General features: G+C 38.9%; 1 protein-coding gene across 6 annotated transcripts in view; it reads left to right on the top strand.

The window, feature by feature from the left end:
* Window positions 1-22,996, top strand: part of slc2a9 (solute carrier family 2 member 9) — a 106,700-nt gene that overhangs the window by 7,397 nt on the left and 76,307 nt on the right. For 4 of the 6 annotated variants that reach the window (XM_022745196.1, XM_022745197.1, XM_022745195.1 and 1 more), the window contains 4 exons: window positions 3,903-4,004; window positions 10,374-10,534; window positions 14,729-14,853; window positions 15,974-16,119. In XM_022745196.1, the coding sequence (XP_022600917.1) occupies window positions 3,903-4,004; window positions 10,374-10,534; window positions 14,729-14,853; window positions 15,974-16,119 (534 nt within the window). The remainder of the gene's footprint in view (window positions 1-3,902; window positions 4,005-10,373; window positions 10,535-14,728; window positions 14,854-15,973; window positions 16,120-22,996) is intronic. The other 2 variants (XM_022745199.1, XM_022745200.1) reach the window with 2 other exon arrangements.

The following is a 22,996-nucleotide window of genomic DNA, read 5'->3' as shown; positions in this document are numbered from 1 at the left end:
GTTTGTAATAACCACACTTAATACATTTACACATTTATTTGCAAAGATTTGTAAAATTCAGTTTTCACGTGTTTTAGCTTTCACTGTCATTATGGGGTATTGAGTGTTGACTGATGAGGGGGGAAGTTTGTTTTGTTGTTTTGTTTTTTATTTTAGCATAAGGCTGCAACATAACAAAATGTGAAAAAAATGAGGGGGTCTGAAGACCTTCTCAATGCACTGTACATTAACATTTCCATTTAAATCTATGTATTTATTAAACAGGTGTATATTCATGCCTATAAACCTATATTCATACCTGTATTCCTACTTGCCTACATCAGTAGGAGTGTCATGTAAGAAATATATGTGCAATATATTTCCTCTCTCTAAATGTGACTCGGAGGCGACAAATGTCACAAATATGTTATCTGAAAAATGAAAAGTATAAGTGGAGACATGAATAAATAATATAGTAAGCTAAATAATTTACTGGTAAATTGATTGCATAAATTTTCTTTTTCTTTTTCATCCCAAACAGTTAATAAATTAAACATAGATTCGTTGTGCCTTCTATCTTATGCTGGTTGTTTTTGTTTTTGTTGTTTTCTTTATTTAAGCTAAACATAAATTAAACATAAATTATGTATCTATTTTACATTTTCCCTACACAACATTTCCTTATTTTTTTCAATTTTGCCTATATAAAAATGAGAGCTTGTCTAAAATCTGATCGTATTTTTATATCTCATCGGCTAACCACTGTATGCAGCAGACATTTGTCTTCTAGTTTCCCTATAAACTCAAAGAAAATGAGATGTCTTACAAGGAAAATGGTTTGAAAAAATCCAATCCATGAAGACATACAGCAAATAGCCATAGGAAGATAAATGGGACAGTAAAACACAGTTGTATAAAATGTATAAAATGTAGTTTATCAAGTGCTGCTTGAGGTAAAGTAAAAGAAAATACAATTTTTATTGTGAGCGTTGAAATCACATTTATGTACATATTTTACTATAATTACTATAACTATGGATAATCAAAGTTGTCTCAGTTTGTAATTGACATTGGTAGAATAATTCACAGCATCATTATTAGTCATAAAACAGTATCTATTTGTGCAGCTGGTTGCTTTCAACAAATTATTTACTGAGATTTGAGAATTTAAGAGGAGAATTTAAGCTCTTATTTAATTACCTCTTTCTAAACTTGAGAATATGTATAATTTGTTCAGGTAGTAATAAAGCATTTATAGAAGGCATAGCAACCCTGACCACAACCCGTGTGTCATATCCATTTGGCGCCACTAATTGAAACAAAAGAAACTATTTCATCCTTTTCTTTTAGTGTCAAGAAAGTGACTTTTTCCTTCTTAAATCTTAAACCTCTTAACTGGTATGGAGATGACCAAGGGTCACATGCTATGAGAAAAAAAAAACATGGTGATCCATGTGCATGGATTTCTTAACTGTGTGCAGAGATTGCAAAACGACAGAGCATGTGGGAGAGCACATTGGTGAAGCAGTCCATGTGCATGGATTCATAAACTTTAAAGGGAACAAAATATGTATTTTGACAACTCTTTGTCCTGTACATGTGAATTATTAAGCTAAACTGCACATATGATATAATTTTAGTCAAATTGTACAAAAACCAAACAGGAAATTAAAAATGTTCTCTTTATAGTCTCAAAATGTCACCAATGGACAGTGTATGTCCGTCATTATGGATTAAATAATATTTAGGTTAGAGGCCAGGAAGAGTATTGTGTGAATGAATCAAATTATTAACAGGAGTCGTATAGTGTCTAATTTAAAGTCAGCTCTTACTGTCTTATTGTTATTGTACTATGTGCCGCCTCTACAGTGTACTTTGTTAAGCTGTCAGTTTGTACAGAGTTCCACATCAGTGTTGTTGTGTTTTTACCACGTGTCCTTCAAAAGACAGGAAAGGTTCCCTGGCTGCTCTTCTGATGCTATAGCTTAAACAGGCAAAAAATTGATGCTGTCGTACCATACAAATGCATTGTGAAGTGAGGTGAAGTGAAGTGGCTGTTATCTATCAACCCATATCTATGAAGGGCTGGGTCCTGCAGAGCAAAAATGCCTCTGCATTTATTTATTTATGTTTCGTTCTAGCCACCTGATGCACACGATCATGTCTTCGTCTAACTTCTGTAAGATCATGCTTGAATGGAGTATTGGGAGTCCATTATAATGCAGAACAAGTGTGGTAAAGGAGATGCTGCTGCGTAAGCCTGTTTATATGGTAACATATGCGAATGACAAAGAAGGACTTTACTGGGGCAGAGCTCTACTGGGACACATAGTACAAGCCTATTATTATCAGTGAGCTATTGGCATGAAATAAATATATATGGGCAGAATTACCACAACTCCCACATAGCCCTACTTCCTAGGCGCTTACTTTTAGTGGGTTGCTTCCAACTTTACGAACTGTTAAAAATAAATACATGCACACTGATACAACAGCTTACCATGTTTTTAGCCATGTTTTTCCAGCTTTACATTCAGATCTGCTTAGCATCAAATGATCACAAATTTTGGTGGAGAGGGTGACACTTTGAATGAACCGTACCTTATTGTGCTTCACTTCACTACATTTTAGCAGCTCAACATTATGAGCTCCAAGCCTTAACAATGCCTTCACCTTTTCCTGTAGCCTTAACTCCAGTCCACCATCCTTTCTCCCCTACTTCTAACACTAACCCTGTTATGTCTGGATCAAGTAGCCATGCCTTCAGGTCATTGCTCTGACCTGTGGTCTGTTGGTGTAAGGTTTAGCTTGATGCTGTGCATACAAAAGTTATTTGTTTCTTCACTTAGCAGTGTATGAGCGTTAATTGCTTCTAGACTTGGCCCAAATCAGTTTCAAGTAGGTGGTTTATCATTGCAGTCCAGATACTGCAAATCCCCTTTGAAATACAACCTCATCACTTTGTACAAGATATTGATATAATATTTACAAGTTATGGGAGCACGATCAATCATCATTTTGAATTTTTATCATGATTCAGATAAAACAAAATAGACTCTACAGCCATGCTCGCATCTCTTGAGGCTGTACTTAGTTACAGTGGTGGTTTGAGCTAAATGCTAACGTCATCATGGTAAAATGCTCACAATGACAATGATAAAATACTGATTTTAAATGGGTGGAATGTTTACCATCTTAGTTTTGCGTGTTAGTTAACGCTAACATGAACTAACAAACACAAAATACATAGTACAATACATAGAGGCTGATGGGAATGTCATTAGTTTTTCAGCTATTTTATCATAAATCAAAGTATTGAAAGCTTTTTGTTCTGCATTGCTCTTATGTATTATGGGGCTTAATTAACTGCTACTGAGGTTTGGCGTTTTAGTCTTGTTATGATTTATTTTAGTACCTGAGCTACCTATTCACAGCATCCCTTTAATCTAATAATAGACCTAAGTGTTTGCAATTCCATTCACTCTTTTGAAATAACCTGTTTCCTTAGTAGCATACAAATTTTAATGGCACTTAGTATACTGTACATTTATAGTACACTGTTCATGCTCTACTACAAGACCTTGTGTAAGAGTTGCCTTTATCATTTTCCACCTTTGGTCTGTCTTTGCTCCTGCTCTCCCCACATGTCAAACAGAGCAAGCACACGCCATCATAAACTTTCAGTTGTCTTGTCAATATTTGCTGTTTAAGTAGTGATAGACAAAGGGGCAAAGGGAAGGGAATAACCCAGTTTCCTGGCCTAGATTCCTGGACCTATATGAAACGTCCTCTGCTGAATTCCCTCGGTTTTGGTCTGACCTTGATGTTGATCAACAGTAATATGACTGCCGCTGACAAGGCTTCTAACATATCTCTGTTTGTGTGACCGGTATGAACCTGTGTGTTCTGTTCTCTCTCAATAGCAGCCAGTCACAGCCTGTCTGTTGAGTGCAGCCTTCTTCGGCTCCCTGGGGTCATCTTTCCTTTACGGCTACAACCTCTCTGTGGTCAACGCTCCTGCTCTGGTGAGTCACACTGTTGGGCTGTCCCGTGAGGCTTCTTGTGGGGAACTACCACTGATTTCCCACATTTTGCTGGTTAGCACTACAAGAAATCAATAAACAGTCACTTAGATGGTGTTTCAGAAGCAGGTTTAAATAAAATTATGCTTGAATGAATGAGAATTCAGTGCTGACAGAGACTGATTCATCCCCCATATTCAACTGATTATCCAAAAGGACCACAGTCAGAGTTTGTAGGCAATGTCATAGTTGTGTTAAAACCATAGACTGTAAATAAAGATGGACGTAGCCTCCCTGATGTCACCCACAGGTTTCTGTAGAGCGCTTTTGGAGCTCAGAGTGGGCAGCTTTGCTGTCGCCATATTGGCAGTTCTTGACTTTGCCTAACTCCCGGCTAATCGAAAAATAGGCAAATAGGTGGGGTGCATGTGGAGCCGAGACCTCGTGCATGTGCTCACCCACCTGTGACTCAAAGTGGCACACCCTCAATTATGCCCAACTTTAAGCCTTAATAAAATTTAAATGGGTTATGTAAAAAGTCACCCCCCGTACAATTGTCATGAAGGGGGAAATTAGCTACACAGATCAAAACATGAGAGTCTATGGGGATTAACTTGCTTTTGGAGCACGCCTCAAGTGGCCATTCGAAGAACTGCTTTTTAGCACTGAAGTGTTGGCTTCAGTTTTCAGCCCCGGAGGTTGGTGCTTGACCAAACCCCAGTACAGACCTTATTCAACACCACAAAGTGATCTGTTATTTGACAGGGCACAGTGTTTTTGCGCAATCTTCTGTTTGCCCTCCACATTGTTAAAAACACAGAAGAACAACTAGCCTGACAGACAGATCAGAAAGTTCTGTTCATATTCTATAATTGGACGTGGATCAATAATTCTAACACTTTGTTGTTCAATAATACTTTCATCCTACATGCATACAAACACAGAAGGGAACTTTTAATCTCAAAAGTGGCATCATAATCACTTCCAAAAGTCTTTTTTTTTGTGCAAATACTGTAGCTGCTGGAGTTTGATTAACTTTCTCATTTTTTACTGTGACCTTATCTTTAGTCTCAGATGGAGGTAAATGTAATTAAAGTGACTGTGGGTTTACTGGGTGGATGTTGTTAATACAAGGCTTCCTGTCAGCAAAAAGAAAAGAAAGACCTCAGCGGGAAGACAATTATATGTATTTGATATTGCTTGGACTAGTCTAGTCTGAAAATCATCTTTGACTGGTGAAACTGAAATTGCAATTTTAAAAAGCCTGACACCACTTTTGGATGAGGAACAGCAATTTCAGAGGTCACACTTCTCATTCTGGCCCTCTGTTTGTTTAGAGGTAATTAGATGCCCCCACAGGTCATTTAATTAGTATTCAAGCATTATAACTCTTAGCTCTGCAGTTGCCAATACAAGTAAAGGTGATAATGCTGGAAATACAGAAAGTAGATGTCAGCTTCCATGAAAAAGTATTTTGTGTAAAAACAAACAGTAATGTCTTTTTAAATTAAAAAAGTAAATGCTAAGTATAAATATTATGATGTGATGTGTTTAGGGTAAGTTTTCTTCAAACATTTTAGACAGAAGTATTTCTCTAGAGTATCATCCTCATTACTCAATGTGCAACAATCAAAGATAAAGTTTAGATAAAAACATCTACTGTCACATTACTTTCCCATTCAGCAAAACGCCCCTGAAAAATGATGTGATGTCTGAGGTCTTTGATGCAGGAAATTAATAAATATGGATCAGGGAGATCAGAAACTGCAAACTGTGTATTAGAGTGATACCACAGTTTGTTTGTTTATCACTAGTAGTGTGATAATGTATTAAAGGTCCCATATTTTACACTTTTTATTATTTTTTTATTTGAAGTTCTGAAATCCATAAGAAGATATATTTTTGGTTTTATAAACCGTCTTAATATAGCTTTACATCTCGTCTCCCAGGCTTCAAAAGGTCAGTGAGCCAATCAGAAGAGAGGGTCTGAGCCTCTCCACTGGGCTTGTGGCATGGCTGAGGGCGGTGACTGCTTTGCAAAAAGTTATGGAAATCCTGAAGACTCGTTTTAAGGCACAGTTTCTGAATACAGGCTGTGTGCATTTATCTGTGGACTGAGCACTTTGATACTTTCACAGTATTAATATAGAACCTAGACCTGCTTTGTAATCAAAAAAGGCACGGAAATCTACCTTTATACAACCTTTAATGATGTACATTTTGTCTGAAATGTTGCTCAGAACTGATTGCTGCACAGAGATGAGTGGCATCACCTTTTTCCGACTGAACCCCGACCAATTCAAACAGTGAAAACAAGAAAAATCTGGAAAAAATCTACAAAATAACCAAAGCTCTTCTAACTTTCAGAAAATTTTATGTTCATCACTCACAGTAAGAAGCTGATTGAAGCAGTGAAATGGTTCCTGGGCAGGCTCACACAGGAGTCATTGCTATGTCGTATGTGTCTTAGAATACCCCTGCAGGACGTCCCCACATTTTCAACCCAATTTGACTCATACTGGAATAAGAGTGGACCAAGGATGGTAGGGAGGTCACAGTGTTAGGCTCTCACAGCCTCAAATGACGGACAATAGGTTTTCAGGGAAAAAGTCAATGTATGATTCTTCCTAAATATGTGACACTGGAACAATTTACTGATTCACTGAGGTAGAAACGGTGTCATGTCATGTTTGAGCTATTGCCACACTCTATTTGTTGCTTGTTCTCACAGTAACATCATCTGCTGCACTGAGAGGGGATTATGTGTGAAACATCCTTGGCTTACAACTTGTTATCATGTCAGCTGCCTTCATGTGCTGGATTAGACACACTGATGCAAAAAAAAGAAAAAAAACTTTACAGTTCCTTCACTTGAACTGTGAGAGAACAATTCTTTTGATCAGGGCTCGTGTGTATGAGTTGAGCAAACTAGACAACACATTGTTAGTCATAATTGCTGAGGGGAATTCGGTGGGAAAGGCATTGATGAAAGGGAAAGAGAGGAAACCTGGCGTCTCTGACCTGTGAGTCTAATTGGTAATTGTGAGATCTCCAGGATCAGGACTGATTTGCTCCAATGCTGTGCCACTATTTACAGTGAGGAGGAGAGAACCACACATTCTCTCATTACTGTACAGCCCATCATATACTATTTGTCCTCAACCCATCACCAGCACCAGGTGAATGACATATTCATAAAAGTTGCCATCTATTAAGAATCACAATCACAATCATAAAGAACCAATACATGAGTAGCACCTCAGTGCTATATGTCCTCAGCATCATCACTAAGAATGTCCCTTTTCTTATATTATTTCTGATAAGGGGCCAATGATCAACTCTTAATTTAGCAAAAACACAATCATTTCTGTTCCGTTGCACATGCTGTTGCAGTGCCCAACTGGTTTAGGGGATCACTGTGTCTAAACACTGAATGTGGATGACCTCTCAAATGTCCCCCAAATTTCTCAGTTACAACCTTTCTTACAGAATTAGCAGGTAGAGCTTCACAAAACTGTAATTGCTCAACCTGCCTAATGCCTCAATCACCAGCGCTGTTGGGTTTTTAATAAAAATCTTAGCTCTGCATACTCTGATGATCTTCTTTTCACACGAGGTTTTATTAGACACTAAAACAGGCAGGTATTATTTGTGCTTAAAGAGGTGACTCTTGCACTGCACCATCCCACCTGGTCATACCATCACAAAACCAGCATTAATTTGTTCTATGTGCTATCAATACATGGGGATAAGGAAGTTTAGGACTTAAACTTTGACACAGAATGCAATCAAGCATAAAGTTTTAAGAAGCATCATGCATGGTACCCTTTAAATGGTCAAGCTTAAGCTTGTTTTTTCTCTTTTCTACAAATTGTTTGCACAAAATTCACGAATTCCCTAATCTACAGCCATGGAATTGCGAGTTATTTCTTATTAATGCAGTAGTTCCTGTCAAGTTCCCGTTCCCCCTTCTGTGCGTCTGCTGATGCAGATAATTCTCCAGCTTGTGTATGTTGAGCCGTTGCTTGTTGTTTATCCTCCTTCATAGCTTCTGCTCCCCAGGAACACGAGCTGATCATTAAGCTGGCACTGACTCCTCTCCACCGCTGCAGGGGTCCACCGCGACTCCTCCCGTTTTTACAAAATTCGTATAAAATAAAGCAACGAGCCTCTTTCCTTTTATGTTTGCCAACTGCTGCAGAATGTAAAGTTCATTAAGGAACTAACTGTATACTCCCAACCCATTCTCAGATGTAAATGATTGACAGAAAAATGCCACATCACAGAAAAAGCAGACACTTACACATCGAGCAATTAAGTGCCACTAGTTACACTAAGTACATGGGTTGCTCTTGGTTTTGGGCAGTGGTCTGGTTTCTCTATTGTCGTGCAAATGAGAAACCTGGTGTCCGTAATCGGGGTTGGGGATTACAGAAATCCGATTAACCTGGCTGGTCTTCTCTTTGGCAAAGCCATTTTCTTGGCCTTAACCAGGTTTCTAATCAGCTTTCTCACATGTGCCTGACTTCATACAGAGAAAGTATCGCTGTGACAGCAGTGCAGTGGGATGGAAAGAAAAGATCATTACAAAGAAGAGATACAGCTTGGTGTTGAAAGACTGCATTTACACCTAGTCACTTTGTGCGTCCCGGGTGGATCAGATAGCTATCCATTCTTCAGACAAAAAGATAAATGATTGTACAATCAACATGTTTTTCTTTCAATTAAGGCAGTAAAATACAAAAAGCAGGCATGCATACTGTAATTCAGTGTATTTCTTTCTTGCATTCATTTCAGCATTTTAAATCTTCCATTCAAAATAAGGCCTGGGAAGGGTAAGAAAATGTGATTATTAAGTAAGTAGATCTATTACAGGTTACTATAGGGCATATAAGTACATTTAAACCAATTTCCTGCTTAACCTAATTTGTCTGAGTAAACTGGTTTTGTATTGTTTATTTGTTTAGAAAAAATGATGGCAGTAGAGGTCATGAGTGAATATTTGTAGATGTGGAGGAAATGTTAGGTGAACATATTACTAAATGAGCTTGGTGTATGTTTGTGGGGAGTGATGACGTCAGATCCTTGGTGTGAGATGGCTGAGCTGTAATGAGAATAGGGTGGGTGATGAAAAACCTTTAGAAACCAGTGGGACCTATGACCCCCTCTTTTGTTTCTCCCCAATAAAGGAATGAGGTATGGTCTTTTCAGAGCACTGTAGTCACATCAGTGTGACATGAAAGTTCACTTTTCAGTATGATGCAAAAGAAATTCGGCACTCGGAACTATTCTGCCTGTTGCGTTCAAGGACAGCCGTATCACTCCTGAGTCATAGTAGACAAAGAAAATTACTTTGCTACAAGTGCCAGAACTTCTTTCAGGTCTGTTTTCAGCTCTATCAGGAGTATGTCAAACATAGAGTCACCACTGTGCATCAGCCTATTATCACTACTTTTACATTTTCATTTCATAACTGAGCTGCCAGCAAAGATAAGACAGCAAGTCTCAAATGAAAAATGCAAGACTAAAAAAAAGAAAACAAAAAAAAACTACAAGGTCTTTTATTGTGAATGCTTTTGAACCGACACACTCATCCATAAGGACACTTCAATCAAAGCTTGAGTGCTTTGAGACACTTGTTGGTAATTTCAAACACTGTATTCATTGACTCATTGTAGCATGTGCTTCAATCAATTCATTTTCTTAATGCAGTCACTCACTTCCATCTCTGGTTTCCTTCAGACATGATGTTTAGAATTGAGGCCAAACAGTTCAATCTAGGTTTCGAGGGTTCAATCCAGTGATTCTTGTTTCTCACAGTCTGAGAATCCTTCATGTGCTGTTTTCACGGACATGAGGCTTCCATCAGGGCCAAAAAAAGTGAAGAGGTCTGAAAAATTTCCAAATGCACTGTAACAATGATACTGCAACATGATTTGATAATGATTTATTTCAATTTTTTTTTAATGTTTTTGTTTCATTAGAGTACATTTTGAGCTGTGTAAATTTTCACAGGCAGAGGGATTACTGTATATCCCCAGTGCATTAACACATTAAAACAAACATTATAAATTGGTAAATCATGCTGCATTTCTGTAGTAAACGAGTTCCTCACTTTTTTTTCTTTTTAATATTTAGCCTACAACTAGGCAAATAATTTAGATTAGTTTGGGTCATAAATGTGATACACTTATACATATGTATTAGTATATTATTATTTACATAACAGGTTTTGAGGTTTTGAATTTTCATAGTTACTTTTACATTTGAATTTAAAGTTTAACGGAAAATGCAAAACATGTAAGTGTTTAACTCTCAAAAATATGATACATTTGAAACGTGCCTGTCCCCCATGCCTCTCTTGTATTGCAGTACATTAAAGCTTTCTACAATAAGACATGGATTGAGAGATATGGGGAGCCCATCGGAGCAGAGACAGCCACCCTCCTCTGGTCCATCACAGTGTCCATATTTGCTATTGGAGGCCTTCTCGGAGCACTGTCCGTCTCCTTTATCATCAGAGTACTTGGAAGGTGAGTTGCCTCACATGTGGTCATAATAATAACATGTATCACGGCAGTGTAGCGGTCCTGGACCGATAGGATGAATTAAGAATGGTGGATTCGGCCAGAAAACTTTGGGCTTCACACAGGCTTTCAGATTAAACGAAGCTGACTCACTTTTAGCCGGTGCACATAACAATGGTGATGCTGCTATGGCTCAGCTTCAGTTCACAGGGTTGGATCCAAATGTGTAGGAATAAAGGACCTTTCTACGAGAAACTGAGTCATCATTCTACAGCATTCTGACATGGGCCAAAGTACTGCAGCTAAAACACAGTGATGAGAAACAAAGAGGATTAAGAAAAGACAATATAATCACTTTACTTTCATTGTAAGTGAGATCAGAATACAGAAAGAAATATCTATAACAAACAGCATGAAAGTCTTTGACCAGAAAATGATGAATTATATTTATCAATCAATAATTTTCATCTCTTGATTTGGCGGCAGAAACAATTTTACATTTTAAAATGATCTGGAAGTGCGACATTTAAAAAAAATGATCACGGTTCATCTTGAGGTGTACATTATGAAGTTATCGATTACTTTATTTAGTATTCACTCTAAAGCCGGAGTCGGCAAATAGGGGTCCATGGGCCAAATTGGCCCTCATGGTCTGGCTTGTCTAGACTTATTAAATAAGAGGAAGGACTGCAATTTTTCCTTTTTGCTCCTCCACCTTTTCTGGCTTGGTTCAAACATCCCAGGATATGACATACTATATATGACACATCTTTTTACTGCCTGGCTGAAAGTACAATGCTCCCACTTTTGGAGCTTTCTTCTCCTTTTTCTTTGTCTGGCTCTTGGTTCTCACTTTCTTTTATTACCCTCTAAACCTTATACAGTCTTTCTCCTTCCTCCAAACCCTTTAAATCACTGTCTGCCACTGTCACCTCATTGCAGGAAATGGAGGAATTCACAATGTACATGGGAACTTGCCATTACACAGAACAAGAAAAGCCACAATGACTTTTCTCAAGGGATTCTGTAATTGGGTTTAATACGACATCCCTGTAACACATAATACACTGCCTCTGTTTGGTATTAGATGAGACTGTCAGGCAGGTGTTGATTCAACTGCCCGACTCAACATTATTTTTGTGCTAGTATTCATGGTACAGGGGGGATACACCCGAAACCTTGCCACTACAGAGAGCAAGAGATTACATAAGCACAATGGCTAACACTGTGTCAGCCACTGCCAGTTACAAGCGTACAAACAACATAAACAAATAACTACGCTTACTGTTCTGATAAGTCTTCTATGTGCAGATTTTGGTGCACAACAGACTCCTCAAGAAACTCCTGAATCTGGGTCTGAATGAGGCTCAAACATGTGGCTGAGTCTCTTCGATGTTTCCTCCACTAACCACACTGCTGTTTCACCAGTAAACCTAGCGCAAGTGGTGGTGGTAGGCGGGGCATTAGGCCTGATCCAAAATGAGTAAGTAAGCGTAGATACAGTTACAGTTTTTTTTCCACCTTTTTTGTGTGGGAAAACCATGTTAAACAAAATATGAATCAGAGAGTATTTTTATATAGTTTACAACATGCCTAGAGAGGAACTTAAAGAACCATTTCCGTATGTGCTCAGTCATGACTCACCAAATCCACCGCAGAGGAAAACTGAAGCAGAGTTTATTTGTACCTCTGTCTGCGCTGATGTTTTCCCCATAGTTTGCACTTACAGACACTCAGGATCAGTTAGCGTATTGTGCTCATTATGTATGAAGAACTAGAACTACCCTTCACTTGTCTTTCCAGCTGCTGTAGTGGACCCAGTGTGACACTCATTAGTTGTTTTCCCATCCAACCCCTCATCTCACTTGAATGCTTGGTGAATGAGACAGCTGGTCCTATAAAGTGCTGGCAGTAATGAATGTTGACATAAATACTGAGCTGTCTTACTGTGGCTTTTATCTCCTACTTACCACAAATAAAGAGAGCTATCATGTTGCTTTGTATTTTTTATAAAAATGGCCCTGGAATTATTTCTGTTTTTGATATAAAAAAGTTACAGCCATCCATACGTTGCCTATATAAATGTTTAGGATAGTTTGCTTCAGACTGAGTGACAGTGGTTTGACAACTTATTGTGCACTGTGAGATCCAGTCTGGCAGCCAGTGTGATGAGTTTTGTCAGGTTTCAGCCTAGCTTTGTTGTTTCACTGCCCTGGTGAACGACTGCAGAGCTGTATGCCCCCCCCCCCCAGGACACACTCTGACACACGGACGTCAGTGCTCTGAAATAATATACGTTCAAACGAATCCATTATCCATTAATGATGAGGATGTCGGTCTCGGAGCAGGGAAAGACTTATGACGCTCTCATTCTGAGTCATTTGAGAAAATTAAGATGCCCTTAAGATTCACCTTGGATTTCTCAGGTGGCGATCCCCACTATGTTGATTAGGCCGAAACTTAAATTAAATTATTCATTCTCCCTCCATATTCTCTGCTCGACATCTGTGGGCCATCTGCTACTTTAGCACAATGTCTTGGAAAGGTTGAAATTCAGATGTCAGGGAGAAGAGTTGAATATATATCAGCAGATGAGGGCACATGGAGCAATCTAAAAGAGCAGTACTTCAAAGAGTGACCAAGTGGTTCATTAAAAGTTTTGCCAGTGAAGCTAAGGGAAATGCTTTTTTTTTTTTTTAATTCTTGAAGTCTGAATATTTCAACACAGATACATTCTTTATGATATAGATTTTGTATAAAGGTCAAAGTGGTTAAACCCCCACCCCACCCAGTAAGTTAGAGCTTAGTTAGATTTATACACAGTAAAGAGAAAACACATTTGTCTTTCTAATAAAGCAAACAATTGAGATTATGGTGCTACTGCTGTGGTGTCAGTGAGTGGATCTGAAATACATTGAAGTGCTTCCTTTGACAGGGTTGAGTGAGGGAGCCTTCAACTCAGTTCAAACCTAGTCTGCTCTTGAGACACTCTCAAGTGTGTAGGAGGAGACCTCAGTGTCAGACGCGCGGAACGATAAGACAAAACTGCTGTTAAAAACCAAACCAAACCAAAATCAACTGGAAAAAGCCCATTTTCCATCAACCTTTGACATTAGATAATAAAACAAATTTTTACTTTTAATCACCAACAGACCAATCATCTTAGCAAACACGAGGATTTCCTTAAATTGATCCTTCTTGTTGTAGCCTCCTAACAATCCTCAAGCCTCATCAATTTCCATCTCATTGATACAGGAGAGAGTTGGATTTGGTCTCCACTACTCAGTCCAACACTTTGACAATAAATGAATCATATCCATCATCAAATACTTTCACTGGGTGCAATGCAGTTCGAAAGCTACAGGTCTTTTGTTGGAAGCGATCTGAACAGATCTTCAGTCAACAAACACTATGGACCTTTGTGAGGTTTCAAGGGGCAAATAAGGCCTTGTTTTGAAGGCGTAAGTGGGGTCTTGAATACTTGCCTGGTATCATATTGTAGCTTTGTAGTCAGAAGTCAAATAAGGCCAATGAAAAAGCAAAGTTAAATCTGAAAGCCAGGCACAAAAACACCACAGTTGGTTGCTGATGTGAAGCACAGGGTGTTCATGGATATTGAACTTAAACTGATATACTGTATTTACTATCAACCTGGTACATAATTTGCAGGTTGTTCTTGATGTTCTCATATGAAATGTGATGAATTGTTCTGTAACCATGGAATTTGTGTCAGTTTCCCAGTGGTATTTACACTTTGCTGCCTGTTTCAGGGCAACATCCTATTAATAGATTTAGAAATGTTTGATGTTATGTGCACACGAGGGCTGCCTGAACACGCACCATTAGTTTTAGTCTCATATGAGAAGCGAAGGCCCAGATTCAGTCCTGCCCTTCAGGTTCTCTGAAGGAACCATGTTAATGGGCTGCATTCCTTTGTGGATTTGTACTTTTCCTCAGAATACACACTCAGTCCATCCATTTCTTTATCCTCTTGAAGCCATGAATGCCACTCTTGGTTATTGTTCTACATTAAAGCCCTTATGACCACTCTCATCTCTGCTAGTTTTGCTTCAAAACATCTAGTTGAAATGGATTAGAACTTGTATTATATTTGTGTAGGATGATTTTAACCTGTGCTAATATAGTAGACGTTCTCTTCTCTTACAGCATTTTCCAACCATTTTTTCTTTTTGACTGTAGAAAGGGAACCTTGCTGGCGAATAACAGCTTCGCTGTAATAGCTGCACTGCTGCTGTCCCTGGGTGAGAAGGCAAAATCTTTTGAGATGCTCATCATTGGCCGACTCATAATGGGGGTTGACTCTGGTAAGAGTTTATCTACTCACAGCTCAAAGTTTGATCAAAAGCTGTACAGACTTGAGATTGTCTCAAAAGCCTCTATTCAAACATGTGAGATGTGGGTCCTTTAACGTTGCCCCGTATTAAAGTTTCCAAACCTTAGACATGAAGGTAATTTGGCTTAAAAACCATATTTATCACAACAATGACATCACCATTTTACCATTTTAACAGTCTACACTTTGATCACAGCTAAACAGCCCAAGCAGCCTTCAAACAAATAAACACACATTTACCTGAGTTGCTGAACACCACCCCAGAGAAAGATTCAACTTTTCAAAAAATGCTCATATCTTATCTGCAGCTTCAAATGAGATCGAAACATTTGCAGCTCAATTTCAAAAGTGGTTTGTTAAGCTAACATGAAAATAACATTAATATTTATATATATATATATGTATATATATAGAATCGGCAGAGATCAAGGATCACTTAGTTGTCAGACCTGAATGCACTGATGATCAGTAAACAACACGACTTTGATTGCAGGTGTCACTTTCTCTTCTGGCTGCACATCTACAATCATAGAGGAAGAGCACAATATCAGTGCTTATTCATCCCTGTCATTTGTGGGTTATGTTGCCTGCAGACACACATTTAAGGGAGATGAAACTGTAGTTAAACTGTCAGACAGTAGCTTAACTTAAAATTAAACAGAAATGCAAGAAAAATACTTATTTTCTAAGTTGATTATCACAAAAGTTGTGTTTATTTGTAGAAAAAAGTGGAGCCTGAACTTTCAGGCAAGTTTGACGTCTTAATACTGAAATATAACTCGGTTTTGGTAATACCCCTCATTACATGTGCTTAACTCTGAATATACCCCATTGCAATCAGTGACGCATACACACATTCACAGCAGAGCACAGTCACTTGCTTACACTTTCATTATTAATGTTGACATTTTCCATTGCACAGGTCATCTGTATAAGTATCCATAGTGATGCCCCACATTTCTTGGCAGTTTAGTGTTTGTCAAATGTTGCTGGAGGTTGAATACTATCAGTGTAGGTGTTAGGCTTGTGGTTTTTCTGTGCTTTAACTCCTGCATTTGCACGATTTTAATGTCTTGTTTTATTCCTGGTAGGTATAGCTCTCAGTGCCCTCCCCATGTACCTGGGAGAAATTTCCCCAAGACACATCAGAGGGTCCATTGGCCAGTTCAACTCCATCCTGATCTGCCTGGGAGTGTTCACAGGACAGGTGCTGGGTCTGCCTGAGCTGCTGGGCCAGGTCAGTGTTGTTACAGATTATAGAAATTTACAGACATTTATGGTTAGCGGTTACTATTGCTAGAGTCAAAAAATCTAAATTGGGACAACAAAGTGAAGCCTTAGTGGAGCTAATATTGAGTTGTGCAAGAGACAACCCCCACAGAAATCTCTTTTTGTGGAGAAGATTTATTGACTTTGTAGGGGTCTGGAGAGAATTCATTGATTTTTTTTTTTGTTGACCTTAATAAAGTCTAAGTTTGCTTAGGGGCCAAGATCCAGCAAACACATAAGAACTGCAATTTAAACTACATTTCTATTTTGCCTACAGCCTTCAGCCCTTCTAGTTGCTGCAGATGCTGTTGATAGGTAATTTGTACTGACTCAACATTACATGTTGAATTTAGAGCTACTACCAGTCAAATGTGAACCCATCATGATTTAAGTGATGCTTTGACTCCTTTCGCAGCATTAGACATCTGTGGGTCGCCCAGACACTTGTCACATATTCCAGCCTACTCTACAAAGCTCATACAAACATACATGTAGGGAATAGAATAAGATTTATAATCTCCAGGTTTACTTCCTCTTAATAATAAACATGAAGAATAATGAAAAACAAGAATGAACCTGTGTAGGAAAACTGTTTTTTTTATCTACTGCAGAAGATCTGTTAAAACAATAATGGCCCCTAAAAATCCTGCTTTTGCAGCTGTCTAGCAAATAAAATTGCTGCATCCCCACCTCAAATGTTTTCAATACATTTTAATGCTTTAGTATTGCTGTGTGCAGTCAGAGGCGCCATATCACAACATACCCATCGTCTGTTTGGTGTAAATCTTTCAACATGTGCCATAATAGATTTTGTGTGAAGTGACTCTGTGAGTACTGTGGCGCTCCTTTGTGGTAAAGGGTAGCAGTCATGCAGTACTTAATTAATTCAAGAGAAATGCCAAAAGTTGTTCAGACGTTGAAGAGCTGTATCACGATTCAAGTTTCAACCTGTGTAAATTCATCTCATTCATTCAGTGTCAAATCAAAATGAAACTATGACATGATGAACATAGAAACTTTTGAAGGAGTTCACTATTAGCCACAATGCTGGGGAGTCCGTCGCATTTCAATTTTTGAGGGTCAAACTTTGTCGAAACAAATTTAAAAAAATCCGCCACAAGACACAACATAGACAAGGAACTCTGTCGGTGGTCTTCACCTATTTAGAGGAACATGGGTGCAGTTTGAGGGCCCAAATGTTCACATCTTAGACAGAGAGGACAGATGGTTTGAGAAAGTTGCAAAGCAGACCACGTCAGTCTGAAACCTGCACTGAACATTAGAGTAGAACTGCAGCACCAGCGGCATCGTTCCCTCGTTGTTTCAGCCAAGGATGGCTGCGGTGTCCTTAATCTCTAATCACAGTGCCATCTTGACATCCCATTGGTTTCAAAGCAATTCACACTTTAATTCTTGAGACTCTGGTAACTCTTACATATATGATATGTGAACTTGCGAACAATCTCTGCGGCTCTCATGTGACATCGAGGTGTGAATTAGCTATGAAGTTTTAAAGGCCGAGGACTTTCCATTAGTCAGTAGAGCTGATAAAGCCTCATGAGAGAGTGACATGACTTCTTCAGGTCCACAGCAGCTACAGTCCAATAGATAGTCTCATTTCGACCTGACATTCAAGGTCCTCCGTTCGCACATACTGATTTGCCATCCCGTTTTTGCTGGACAACTGAATAGTTCAGGCCATCTCAGCAACACGTCTTCCCCAGCCACTTGAGTAATGAACTCACGTTTGTACCTTGCACAGTGTGTGACAGGTTCTACCTGTCCCTTGTTTCAGTAAGATATCAGCAAGAATTCTCAGTCGCACTTTGTTTACCCTAGAGGAAATGGTATCCAATCCCCCCACCCCCCTTAACCTTAATGACCCACTTTACATAAGTTTAGCCATGTTGACTCGACCTACTGCTGAGGCATTTTTTATGACGATCGTGATCCAGTCCCCAAATATACAATTGATTATTCATGCGCTTGGCTCTCAGTTTATCTTTTTAGGGCCTAAAACAGACATTAGCCAAAGGCACATACACTTTGAAACCCAAATTTAGTTGTGTAATGTGAACAGAAAGCCAATGATATAACACGCTCCACTCCTGGCACATTCTATTGACTTAAGCTCACTGCTTACTTTTGGCACTGTTTTAAAAAATTAATGACTGAATGCAGTTCTCCTCTGAATTTCTCTCCCAAATTGAAAACATGCGGTTATATCCTTTGGCATAAATTACTGTCTATTATGTAAGAGTGACCTTCTGTTGCTATTCTTCTAGGGCTGTAGGCCAAATGTGTATATTACTATTAGGTTTAGTTTTCAATACAAATACTGTTTGTACTACTACTCCACATGAATACTGATTAGTTAAATATCCCTTTCAAACCAAAGCCATTGGGTGTCAAATTCACATTAAAAGGAAAATACATGATAAAGCTGTGACTACTCGATGCACCTGCCTAAATGCTGAAAATTAAAGTCAGTTAATTGAGAACTATTAATTTCCCTGATTGTAAAACAAGGGAAAGGTGTTTCAGATCTGTACAGATACATCTGTTATAGAATGAATAAATAAATGATAAAATCAGAAAATGCTGACGTATTGAGCAACGTCAGTTATGATCTGTCAAGCACTAGTGAGACCAGCGGCAGACAGCCTGTCAGGAGCACCAGGACATTTCCCGTTGGCCTGAGCATTGTTTAAGCCTGCGCCGTGCACGGTCTTGACGGTCACTTGACCAGTGATAATATGATAAGCAGGAACGAGTTGATGGGCCTCACCACAACGTTGCTGCTACTGTCAGCCCTATCTTTCTACAATGAGTTTCCATTGATAATGGCCATGGGGGGGGGGGCGACGACTGCCCTTCACCTCTCACTTCATGTTTTATTAATTTAGTGAAATAATATAATGATGCTGTGACTATAAAGTGCACATGTAGCCTCCACCTTCTCCTGTAATAACATGCAATTGCCAAAATTCTTGAAAAAAATTGAGTTGAATTGAACATATTTTTTCAGATTTGTTGGTCAGTCACAATGTTTTGTATTTTTTTCATCTGGATAACTTTCCTTCTAGATGAATATAGTGGCCAAATTTATAACTAGTCTGGTACACAGGATTGGCCCTACAATATTGGTCTGATGTTTGTGTGAGGATGGCCTGAATTACAGACCTAATTGAAATACATGTATCAACACTGGGCAGCTTCGTACAGTCAGAGGTGTAGAGCTACTGCACCGCCCCACTGCCTGCTTTCAATCTAATGGCGTGCTGGCAGAGTGAGACGTCATTGCTGTCATGCACATTAAAACAACATTAAATCAGTCCGTGTAATGCACTGTTTACATCACCATTCCCAACAAATATCAGGACATATTTTGATTGATTTTTCATGAGTTTTGTCACTAAATGAAGTTGGTGGTGTGCAGGAGCTTCAGATTTGACAAAGTAATAACTCACTGAAGCAACCATTAGCATTTTATTATGAAATGTCTGACAATCAAGTAAAACGAAGAAATAAAGAGTTTAAGAAGACTTGAGCACTTCTTCTTGACTGTGTATTGGTGAATCAGGTGAATGTCATTCACAAATTTAAATCATAGCAGCAGCTGCTTCTACATACGTACTGGGGCAAGATGGCAGAGGAGTGTGCAGAGTCTGGAATCGTTTGTAAACTGCAATTGTTACCTCATGGTAACATACTGCAAAGCAACAATCAACTAGACTGCATCCACATCCTGTTTTGTTTGGAGCTTATCCCTCCTGCTTTAACATATGTGCAGAAATCAGTACTGCACATATCCAGCTGCATTTGCTTTTATTCCAACAATGACGATGTGAGAGTGGCAAACATATTTCATAGCCAGTGAATTTTGGATGAATCTCCATATTTTCCATAATTTCTATAGGCCCATGCGTATCCTGCATGAAGGCTTGAGAACTGTTGTGCTTAATCTGCTTTCTGTTAGCTTTTTGATGTCTTTTCTATGATTTTCCTTTTCAGTGGAAAAGGAAAATATTATGAGTTCATATACCATGTTTCTTGCTGTGGATTAAAAAATGACTGTCACCTTTTAAGCCACTTGACTTTGATGTGTGACTCTTGAATTAATGCTTTAGGAAGTAAAACCACAATTTAATCTTCCCTTAACGTATATTTTCACTTTGACTTTCAACTGGTGAAAGAAAATATCAGTAATGTTTAGATTTCACTTTATTGTCTTCAATTGTGAATCCCCTCATTCATTCAATCATTCATGGTCTTATTTTCAGAGAATTATCGTTTCTTTTTTTTTTTCTAACCCTTTCACTTTGACATTTACACATGGGCATAGTGTCAGAGTGTCGAGCAAAGCAGATACTCATTTTTAATTTATGAGTATTGGTTTGTCCAATCCATCACTTCTACCTGCAGAGCACCTTTTATAATTTCATATGGAGCCGTATGTCTTCATGCAGCCATTGTTATGTATTCATATCACCTCCGTGATGCCCTGTCCTTGCCATTTGACGAGCGTCACAGACATATGTGACATATCTGATGATAATGCCACCGTGGTCTTTACTGGCCTTTGGTTATGAGACTCAAACAGGTTTCCTCTCACTGGAGGCTCCTTTTAATGGGATCTGGTTTAAGATGTCACTAAGATGTACAACGCAAAATGGTGATAAGCTTTGACAAATGATAAATATTCCAAGCTTCATGCGTAGCCACTGACCTTGTCCTAGTAGGGAAACGTGTTTATTCCAGCATTACAGCAGGAACAGGCTTTTAGCCAGTCTGTCACTGAACTCCCCTGAGACACTGAACTCAGCAGCATGCCTTAAACACAGCTCACACCACTAAGGTTGCATTCAGTGGCCTTAATAGGCCCTTATCTGTGCTCTGTGTCCTCCATCACACCGGACTGTTGCTTCAGAGGGTTGTGCAGATGGAAAAATTGATTGAGGATTGTTATATGTATGGGTGGTCACTGTAGTGCAATTTATTTTCCACTGTAGTGTAATTCATCAGACACCGGAGTGTTGTGGTGTTCTGAATGACTTTGATATAGGCCTGTACATATGGTGTGTGTGCTGTGTGTGTATACTTCCAGCTGTTTGCAGTTTAACAGTACAGTACACAGTATTATACAAACACCACATGATTAGTTGAGTGAACAGTTTTTTCAAATATCTCTTACTTGCGTGTCTTTTGGCTCTACATGGTTCCTGTAATTGAATATTAAAGTTGTACCTGACCTAAAACAAAAAGCTATATGAAACCTGTGGTCACATTTCCTTTACGTAAGTTAACACCCTATGTTTGCCTTTCGTGTGAAGTGTAAATCTCACATGGAATAGCAGTTCCCCCAAATATAAGACGGACCCCTTTCATGTTTTAAGAATGGGACAGCACACACCTGCGAGCGCCAACTGTCAAACTGCTCTTCAAAGAGAGTATCAGAGAAAGAGGCTTAAAGAGAAGGTGACACTCATTACAAACAGCTATGGGCAGAGGGATGGTGGGCTTTTCTTCTGATCCTGGTATTCCTGAGGCTGAGTTTCTGGTGACGTGAGGCTTTTACCAACAAGGTTTTCATTTTGTGAGAATGTAATGTGGAAATGGGGCTGTGTTTATCTAATTCACAGACATACAATGACTCCAGATATGTTTTTTTTTTCTCTCAGGTAATAGGTAGACTAATGGGCTGTGACGAGAAACAAAGTATAAAGGGAAGTTCCTTCCCCTCACTCATTTGGCAAAATGCTACCTGTGCAGGAACCATTTTTATACTTTTAGGAATTTAATAATTTGAGATGCCTCAGCCGGTACTGAATTGATAAAAATGACTCTTATTTACATACTACTTAATTTCACATAATATTTATAAAGATCAGGTAATCCAGAGGTTTCTATCATGTATTAGTCTCTAACCAGCGAAGTGGGTGACAGCCAGTTAAATCTCACTGCCCGCTGTGGAAATAAAGATTTAGAGCTGTTAGTGCCTGTACCAAACTTAGTGAAGATTAGTAGAGTGGGGTCATTTCTCACTTGGGGAATGGTCTGGCTATAAGTAATTACAGTTTTTTGCGAGGAATGTGGAGACATTGAAGTGGGATCAGTTCAGGGATGGATACGGTTATATGGATGTATGTATGTGTTCGTCTAGTGACCGGTCTTCCTATCTGTTTTTGTCTTCCTCTTCCTCGACCTCTTCCTCTCGCTCTGCTGCTTCCATGTTTGCAAAGATCTGACAAAAGCTCACCTGAGGTCTATATGTAATGCTAAGGCTCAGGCTGATTAGTGTTCAATTTCTGCATAAGAGTCTTCAGGTGTGTATGTGGGTGGTGCCAAATTCAGGTGTGTTTTGCAGTTTGCAAAACAAGTGTTTTCCCAATGATTGCAAGAATTAACTTTTGAACAAAGTGTGTAATGTAAGAAAGTGTGTAGTGTTTTTGCAAGTGTGCGTTGTAGAATTGAAAACAAAGTCTAAAGTAGAAAATGTGTTTTACTTTTGGTTCCTTTGTTTAAGGCATGTTTTCAAAAGTGAAGGTATTGAAAACTGTAAGACTGACCTAACACAAATAATATTATCTCGTACGATTGGATACATCAAAGATGCGGTCCACCTGACCTTTCCATTATCTCTATCTGAGAACTTATCTGTTCACGCCACCCCCCTCTATGGCTATGTGGTGGACCTCCTGCAACGGCAGCCATGGATTCATGAAATCCACATTCTCCTTTGTTTCGTTCCTCTCAGCGCCAGACAACAAAGATGTGTTTCATCCTTTGCGTTTGTTCAGTCACAGTATGCCAGTGTGCGCCCTCCAGCCTCTCCATTCTCACCA

The sequence above is a fragment of the Seriola dumerili genome, unplaced genomic scaffold (genome assembly GCF_002260705.1).
Source record: "Seriola dumerili isolate Sdu_G_001 unplaced genomic scaffold, Sdu_1.0 BDQW01000088.1, whole genome shotgun sequence".
In the NCBI taxonomy this organism is placed as follows: Eukaryota; Metazoa; Chordata; class Actinopteri; order Carangiformes; family Carangidae; genus Seriola; species Seriola dumerili.
The sequence above is the reverse complement of the archived record's forward strand: the minus strand, read 5'-3'. Positions and strand labels throughout refer to the sequence as shown.